The sequence below is a fragment of the Polistes canadensis genome, unplaced genomic scaffold, assembly GCF_001313835.1.
Source record: "Polistes canadensis isolate GaletaPanama2010 unplaced genomic scaffold, ASM131383v1 scaffold_170, whole genome shotgun sequence".
Classification (NCBI taxonomy): Eukaryota; Metazoa; Arthropoda; class Insecta; order Hymenoptera; family Vespidae; genus Polistes; species Polistes canadensis.
This window is the reverse complement of record NW_014569717.1, coordinates 287,581-296,553: the sequence shown is the minus strand read 5'-3', so window position 1 is coordinate 296,553 and position 8,973 is coordinate 287,581. Positions and strand designations below refer to the sequence as shown.

At 32.7% G+C, this 8,973-nt stretch overlaps 2 protein-coding genes across 3 annotated transcripts in view; both read left to right on the top strand.

Annotated features, from left to right (window-relative positions):
- The first annotated feature begins 145 nt into the window (after positions 1 to 145).
- LOC106789200 (nudC domain-containing protein 3) lies at positions 146 to 1,852 on the top strand. Its single transcript, XM_014753205.1, has 4 exons — positions 146 to 510; positions 653 to 1,236; positions 1,346 to 1,534; positions 1,618 to 1,852. Exons 2-4 carry the CDS (start codon positions 778 to 780, stop codon positions 1,708 to 1,710), a joined length of 741 nt encoding a protein of 246 aa, XP_014608691.1. The 5' UTR covers positions 146 to 510; positions 653 to 777; the 3' UTR covers positions 1,711 to 1,852.
- A 103-nt stretch (positions 1,853 to 1,955) lies between these two features.
- LOC106789199 overlaps positions 1,956 to 8,973 on the top strand; it is a 19,504-nt gene continuing 12,486 nt past the window's right edge. For both annotated transcript variants that reach the window (XM_014753203.1, XM_014753204.1), the window contains exons 1-2: positions 1,956 to 2,823; positions 8,024 to 8,147. In XM_014753203.1, the coding sequence (XP_014608689.1) occupies positions 2,698 to 2,823; positions 8,024 to 8,147 (250 nt within the window). In that variant the 5' untranslated portion in view covers positions 1,956 to 2,697. The remainder of the gene's footprint in view (positions 2,824 to 8,023; positions 8,148 to 8,973) is intronic.

Below are 8,973 nucleotides of genomic sequence, written 5' to 3'. Positions count from 1 at the left end.
ATAATTATTCATATAAAAAATATATATCTATATAAACGTTTAATATTATTATATATTAATAAAAAGATTAAAAAATGTGTGAAGAAAAGAAAAGACAATTGGCTTTGTGACGTCATAAATATGTAAAATCAAAGTAGTACAACCCTTATGCCACTAGTTAGCGTTTTTCATCGATTGGTTCTTTAAAAAGCATTGATTTTGGTTACTTGTATACTGATTTAATTTTATAAATACACACACACAAGTATGTTAAAATATTTTAATAGTTATAATAATTTCATTTATATCCATAAAAACAAAAAAAAGGAATACAAATTTTTCCATGTACATTTTTACCATTTATTTTAACCTTTTACAATAAGTTACTAACTTCACTTCCGATCTCTATGTACGATGTAAAGTTGTAAACGGCGAGGAGTGTAACACAATGTGGGAATTTTTGAAGTTTTATTTTAAAAACAATACATTATTTGTTATTTAAATGAGTTGTGTATTTTCCTTGTTAAAGTGGTAAGTCTTTATAGTACTGTAAATCTTTATATTAAAATGAAATTTCAACAATATTATTATTATAAACATATTATTTGTTATGATTACGAAATATTTGATTTTTTAAATACTTGTTTGTAACATGTTCTTATTTTGTTTACAGGACATAATAGATATTTTACAATAAATTTATTTATCATATTATCTTATATCAATTAAAGTCAAAGAAAAAAGATTTTCTTTGATTATTTATTAGAAATTGTAATAGTTTGAACTGAACATATATCAATGTCATTAGAAGATTCGAATGAAAAAAACAAATTATGTAGTTCATTGCAAGAGAATGCAATGATTATAGTACAAGCAGAAATGGTACCATACGTTTCCCAAGAAGTAGAGGTTGGAACATCTAAGGATATCGAAAATAAAGTACAAAATAAAAACAATAGCGTAAGACCTCTACAACCATCAGACAGCTATAATGGAGCAATAAGAGACACTTATATTTGGTCTCAGACAATCACTGATGTAGATGTACTCATAAAGCTTCCAAAGATAACTTTGAAACCTAAGGATCTTCGAGTTACTATAGAAACTCAAAGGATAAAAATTGAAGCACTGCAAGGATATGAAACATGCAACAAAGTTATCGATAAACTAGATTGGACTACTATCTTTGAGGGTGAACTAATATTTAAAACAAAGAAAGATGAGTCCATATGGAGTTTAGTATCTGGATATATCAGTGTGCGTTGAAACAAGTTGAAAGCCACTGGATACTATATGTTGGAATATGGATAGGAAGTATCTAAATGTCTAAGTAGCTAAGCATTGTGTGCTTATCTTCTGTTTATAGATACATCTTGAGAAAATATCCGAACGATGGTGGGATGCCCTAATTACGGAAGAACCTAAGATAGAGCTGAATAAAATAGACTGTTCAAGAAATTTAGATGAAATGGGTTTGATGGAACAAATGAAAGTAGAAGAAGTAATGTGGAATCATCAGCAGAAACTTCTTGGCAAACCTACGTCGGATCAATTGGTAATTTTATTTATAGAAGAAAAAAAACACAATGCTTATATACAGTACGATATCAAAGTTAATACATAAATATCTGTTCACAGAAATTAGAGGAAATTATGAAGAAAGCGTGGAATGTAGAAGGATCTCCTTTTCAGGGTACATCGTATGATCCATCCATAATAAAATATAATTGAAATATTTTTAATATGAACCCAAGCAGAATTTAATTAAACTAAATTATCAAATGTAATAAATATTTCTTTTCAAATCCTTAAAGATAAGTAATATTTTATAAAACGTTCTATATCATCGAATAATTAAGAGGAATTACAGAATCGAACTTACCCCGCGTATATTTATTTGTAGTAAACAACTCTCTCTCTATTGGTCGTTACGCCACCAATAAGAATAAAGATTCAATTCTATCGAATGGGTCTTATGCCCGCAAATTAGTTTGGTTTATCTTGAAAGTGTCTTGAGCACCACTGTTGCAATGAAAAGAGATAGGTAACATATCTACCTGTTGAAGCTATGTTCGCGTTTAAGTGGGGGGGGGGGATTCCATTACTCTCCTTCTCTCTCTCTTTCATTCTTTTGCTCCTTCTCTTTTCTTCTCTCTCTCCTTGGGTCCAAGCTTTCCTCCGAGGTGAGGATCGGGCCGTTAGTCTCGTGTTGTAGGAGAGAGCAGTGGTAGTGCGTACCGCGAAGGTTCGCGTTCGATTAACAGCAACGAACAACATAACTAATTTCAAATCGATCTAGATCAACGAACCACGAACGACGCGCGCGATCTTTCGATCTAGAAGTGGTGTACCGTTTTATTTTCCCTTAGGAAAATATTATTTTCTTACCTCAACTCTTTTTTTCTTTTCTCCGCGCGCGTGAGAAAGAGAGGAAGAGAAAGAGGAACACAGTTGGTTGGTTCGTGGACCGGATTGGTGAACTCATTCTATCTCTTTTTCTCTCGTGCCAACATCACAGATAGGATTCACGGATGAACCAAAGGCCGTTTTCTTTATCTTTATATTCTTCGTCTTATTCGTCCTCACCGCCGTAGCATCCTAACGGTATACGGGGGTGAAGAAGTGCTCTCTTGGAAAATAATATTCATATTTTTGGATATTTATATATACATATATATATATATTCCAAAGAAGGAAGAAGATAAAGAAGACATCAGGATGCCTTGTTCTGCAGTAACGCTGTCCCTCGCGACCATAACCGGTATCATTGCCACTGCCCTCCTAGCTATTGCCTTCTCCACGGATAATTGGCTTTACACCGAGGTCAAGCGTGCCCAAATTCAGGTTCGTAGGAGATCGGATTTGATTTAGAGAAATTCAATATCCTTTTACGAACGGAACGATCCCCGTCGGCTACGTTGCTGTCCGGAATGTCATGGTGCATAGCGTTCTTTCGTTCTTCCGACGAAGTGAAAGAATTAGATAGAGAAGGATTCTTCTTCTGATCTTCAATAAAAGGAGGTAGAGAAAGACAAAGATCGTTGCAGGATGCATAAATATTTTTATTTTACGTGTTCCGTTTTATTTTCGTTTAACGCTGAATAATGGAGATTGAACAGGTGGATGTGTTAAGTAATAAAGAGAGAAAAATGGTCATCAATGTTGATGTAGAACGAATGACACAGGTGGAAGAATAGCTTTCCAGGGATACTTTCAAGGAATTTAAAAAGAATGTATGCGCAGTCATGAACAAATTTTTTAAAAATGTATTTTATCGAAAGAAACGTTCCACACGAACATCTTGTTAAATATTTCTTAAAAATTGAAACGACTATAGTGTTCTTTTATTTTGTGCATGTGTTTCTCGTCATTTTCTTTCTAATGAATATTAATTTTTGTCTTCTTCCTGGTCGAACTTTCCCATGATTCAACTAACACGTATCGAAATATTCTACGAACTAGATTTCTCTAATTATGCAAATGTACTTTTCGTTGATTCTTCTTTTCAAAAAAAAAAAAGAAAAGGTTCTTATTTTTTTTTCTTTCTTAATTATAGTTATCTAAACAAGTAGTATGCGATATAAAGTCGTAAAAGTAACGTAAATCGTAAAAAAATATTCTACTCTCTCTCCTTTTATCAATTTTATAGGTTATCTTCCGCATTTTACAAAGTAGCGGGAATTCGTGAAATGCCACGTACACGTCGACTTACTTTCTATTTTCCAGAGCGATGTCTATACGCTTCGTATACCTAGAGGAAATAATGTTTTTTCTTCTTCTTCTTCTTCTTCTTCTTTTTTTGTTTTTTGATTATTACCTTTTTTTTATTATTTTCTCTTCTTTTCTTTATCCCGTCCCCCATAGATCGAGAAACGTTCGATTTTTCCTTTACCTTTTTCAACTTTATGCTTCGTTTAACGCTGATTCGTATCGAAACCGCATTATTGTGGACGATTAACTACGAGTCCTCATAACGAAGATATTTACCGTGAAGCGGCGAAAACGTGAAAGTTAATTGCGCTTGATTATAATTCCTTTTGATCGCATTCATCATCACCATCATCATCTCCCTTGGGATATTGAAAATCTACAAAATTTCTCTACCTTGCTTCTGATCTTTCGTACAAATTAAAATCTGATAATCGAAATAATTCTTAGGATACGTGTCTCGTCGCATCTTGAAATTAAAAAGAAAAATACGCCGGAAGATGGATCTCCTCGACATCCGTAGTCGTCCTTGTCGCAGGTGAACGTTCGGGTCGAAGGTCAAGTTCACCCTCGAGTTGGCCTATAGCTTCGCGAACGGAAGAATTTCTCACGACAGTCGTGTGCAGTCTCACAAGTGTGTAAAGCCTTTAACGCAAAGCAAGAGACTTAAAAACTAGATAAACTATGTCTAATTACGGTGTAACCATGGCACTGTTCGTTCACCCTTTTTTTTTTTTTTTTTATTCCTTTTTTATCCCTATCCTGTAATTTTTTTGCTCACTAATGTAATTACGAACTTGTTACTACTGTAAGAATATAATTTGTCAACAAACCGATTGCAACTAAACATATGTATATTAAAATCCGTTTAATGTTAAAAATACGAAGAACATTAGACAATTTGTTGTCATTTAACAATAGATGAACTGTCATTAGGTTTAGTATGAAATGTTTTAGATCATTGGCGAGAGAAAATAAGACGTCGGATTCATTGTCGTAAGTCATATATAGGTTCCACTTCAAATCGTATTCTTCTTTACTCGGTCAAAGGAGTCTTCATTCTTCTTCAAAAATATTTTTCTTTTTTTTTTCGGGCCACCTGTCTTTTCCTCTCGTCCTCTTCATTCGTTACCTTCAGAACGATCGACATTCCGAGCCGCACCCATTCTCAAGCGCGTTGACTCAACAAGTTTTGCGTTTAATGTTCGATGCAATGCAACCGTCTACTGTGTGTTAGTTCGTCGAAACTAATCCATTTACAGAAAATTATCTACGAAACTCTAGATCTTTTCCTTATCGTATCCGTTTCGCGGATCCATTTCACAATGTGAAAGAAATAATACGAACAATGATCGTTTCAAATCGTTACGTTATATTACGATTGTTGTTATTAGTTTACATTGTATTTTCTATTTCCGTGGACAAAAAACTATTCCATATATACAGGGTGTTCTACAAGTCGTTTTACCGAGAGAAGAATAACAAAACAACTAATTGATATTAGTTTGATTAATAGAATTGCAATATCTTGTTTCTCATTTGAAAATATAAATCTCAAGTTATAGTTCAGAATATCGAAAAAGCGAATTTTTGGAATACTTTATAATTACACCATATAGTATCTCGGCATCAAAAAATATTCATAGACACGAGCATTGTTCTCCGATGACTAATTTTAAAAAATAAATCGATTGGGACGTGTTACTTTGTATAAATATCATCATTTACACGTCATGTCTCTAAAGCATATTATTATTAAAGCAAATATAATTAAACATGTCTTATTTTGTGTGTGTGTATTTCCTAGTGTTGTCCCTCTTTCAATTCTAAAGAGAATCTTTTAAATATAAGAAACGTCGGCGTCAATTTTCTCGACAATCGGAGGGTCGCATTTGAGCTCCGCATCGTACAGTTATGTTACCTGCTCTTCGTCTCCTTCTAACGAATAGGTGATTACGACATATGCGTGTACACGGCAATGCCAGTGTGCATACTTGCGAGTAAGGCGAGGTAGCAATTCCATGGACGCTTTTACGATAGAAACGCAACAACGCACAAAGCCAACTCATATTTGAACATCTTTTAAAGTTTTACAAATCGTCCTACGTATCTTTCAATTTCCTCCACATTGTCAATTATATATCATTTTTAGCGAATATCGATTAACTGACATCAAATAACATTTGTTTCTTTTCTCTCTCTCTCTCAAATATTAGATAATTATTAATGTTTTTTTTTTTATATTTAATTTACAACGACAGTATTTATTTATTTTTAATCTTTTTCATGCGTTCCTACGAACGATCCAAGATGGCCGAGTTCGTACGTATACTCGCACGTGACACGTATACTCTTCTGGCGGGTAATTTCAAACGCAATTTCGAACGATTATCTATTTAATGATACGCGTGTCGTATTTAAGAATTTTACGAAATAGACTAGGAAACGGCATTGAATCGGTTCGCATTTATTGTTTAAAAAAATTCTAATGAAAGTTACCGAGCGTGACGCTTAGATATGTATATATACATATATATATATGTATTTCAGAAGCCAAATGCGTTATTTAGAAACGAGTTTTGCGGTGAAAGGTATCGCTAAGTTTTAACACGAGGATTTTTTGGTTTAGCTCGACCAATCGATCGTTAAAACGTCACAGAATATCGCGTTGAGCGAAATCGATAAAGATGATTACTGAATACAGGTGATTCCTTGCGTTGTCTAAAATATTTACACATTTTTGTTGTTTTTATATTATAAATTTTATACCAATCGATAAAAGAAAACATCTACTTATTACTAAAAAAAAATACGCGTCCGAATAATATAATTAAATACGATTATTAGTTAAAAAAAAAATTCGATAAATAAGAAAACATGAGAAAAAAATTATTTAAATGAATATCTATAAAATATAATTACCATTTTTTCATGGTTCACGAAACGTAAGAAAAGTAAACCGATATTAGGACAAGGACGACTTCGCGTTCAAATCGAATATTCATATCCTTTCTTTTAGATCGTTAATCGTGCACGTATTTTACGTGTGTATGATTTCTTTATTACATAAAATAGAAACATATGTTTTCAAGTGTATCAAGTTTGTCTCTTACTTATCTTCAGAAGTGTCTTATTACACATTTTCGTATTTCTGCAATCTCGTATAAGTACAAACTATTTATTCTATGACGATTGCTATTTACAGAAAGAATAGCTTACGTTCTCACGAGAAGCCGTACGTTCTCTCTTCCTCTCTTTCTCTCTCTTTCTCTCTCTTTCTCTTACTCGGATGACATTCTCGTAGAATCACGCTTTCCTTTCTATCAAATTGCCGGGGATCGACGCCATGGCTTCTGTGTCGGAATAATGGCGAATACAACGACGACAACGTGAAAGCTGAATTAAGTGAACGTAGGTCTTCCCTTGGATCCTCCGGTTTTTTTTTTTTTTTTTTTTATTTGCCAGTTGGGTTCGATTATTTTTAATAAATTCTAAATAATTCAATTTTGGATTAAAATAAATACGTTCGAGATAGTATCAGGGTAAACGTTAGATTACTATTATACGTTAGATTAGCTTTAATGATTAAGTTGCTGAAGAAGTCCCAATAAAGGGACGAAACGTCCAACTTCATTAAATTAAGTTCTACTTCTTTTCATGTCCAAGTTCCCTATGAAACTTTATCATCAAAAATTATAATTTTGGACGAGAGAAAATACTAAATAAGTTAGATTACTATTATTACGTTGACCATTTTGATAGAAATTTTGTATGAATATCCAAGAACGAGCTCATACAGTAATATATACAAGAGTATGTTTTACATGTCAATACTTATTAACAATTAACTCGAAGAAATCTTTATGGAGATGATGAATTAAACGAAAGGAATGTTGCACATAGCATCGGTGTTACTCTCTCAAGGTTAAAAAGATCTTACATCGGATGGTCTCGCATCATGTGTCGTCACGTTACCAGTCAGTAATCCAGGAAAAATCGTGGGTTGTCATGGAATCTTTTCTCTAGTCATATATAGTCTTTGTTATATTCATTATCATTGAAAATATCGAAATAATCTGACCTTTACTATAGTACAATGCTCGTAGATTGCCTTGTACTCGATTGACCATTGAACACAACGATGATTGTAGGCGTAATTGAAGAATATTTTGTTTATCTAATGTATTTAGAAATTTGTTAAGTGCACGTTATGCAGTGCCATCGATTATCTTCGTAAATTCTTCTATTGAAAAATCATTCTATGATATATATTATTTATATGCTTATCTAAAGAGATTAATTTTGATAAATGATTTTTCATGTTTTTTCTTTTCAGCAATATACAAGCAAGCACGCTGAACAAAGCCATCTGATAGATCAAATGAATGCAAAGTATTATTATTATACGAGAACTCAGGGTCTCTTCAGGATATGTTATCCCAAAGAAAGGCCACCTACGGGTAAGATAATGTACAATATACTAATTTTTATATATTATCTAATTTTTACATAGAGAGATAAATTAAAAGACAAGATTTTATTATACTAGATAAAATAGAATACACGTTTAAAAGAAATGAAAAAAATATGTGTGCCCAAAAAGATACTCGTATTTGTTTTGTTGAATCTGCAAACAAAATTACATAACAAAAAAACAATATAGTATTACTTATACCAGTATTATCATGCTTTACTAATTATGCACTTAACAAATTCAAATTTTGTGATAAAATAAAATAAAAATCTGAATGTATACATACATACATATGTGATACATACTTTATCGTCTATGTGCGTGAATAAAATGCATGGCCGCAATTTCGATACCCGTTATAACACAAATTCTTCGGCGTAAATTACACGATCAACTACATTGCATCTTCGCGGTAACGATAAGATTTTGTAACAGAACTCGATGGTTGTTGATGGTGGTGGCTCCAATCATCGTGGAATATCTTTCTCGTGTTTGGACCGTTGCAATCGGACGCTGCAATGGCGTTCCATATGGAAAAGGTTACACCTTTCGGTTGATCCGCTATATAGGCATTAAACTGCTAGTGAAATGCACTCTATGCTCTCTCTTTCTTTGTTCATCTTATATAGCAAGTATGTCAAACATGCAATCTGCCAACGCATATTGAAATTATTTGCGCGCTGAGTATGATATTTCGATTAAAATAAATAATAGATTATGTGGCACACACAAAATATTTTGTTGAAATAAAAAATCAAGAATTAATAAAAATTAAATTTTGTATGTTGCGTGTATTGAAATATAAAAGGGTT

Excerpts from the sequence above, each read along its gene's own strand:
- LOC106789200 (XM_014753205.1), top strand. The coding sequence starts at position 778 with ATGTCATTAGAAGATTCGAATGAAAAAAACAAATTATGTAGTTCATTG. Across the intron at positions 1,237-1,345 it reads TAGTATCTGGATATATCAGT|ATACATCTTGAGAAAATATC; the intron begins GTGCGTTGAAAC and ends TTCTGTTTATAG. Across the intron at positions 1,535-1,617 it reads AACCTACGTCGGATCAATTG|AAATTAGAGGAAATTATGAA; the intron begins GTAATTTTATTT and ends ATCTGTTCACAG.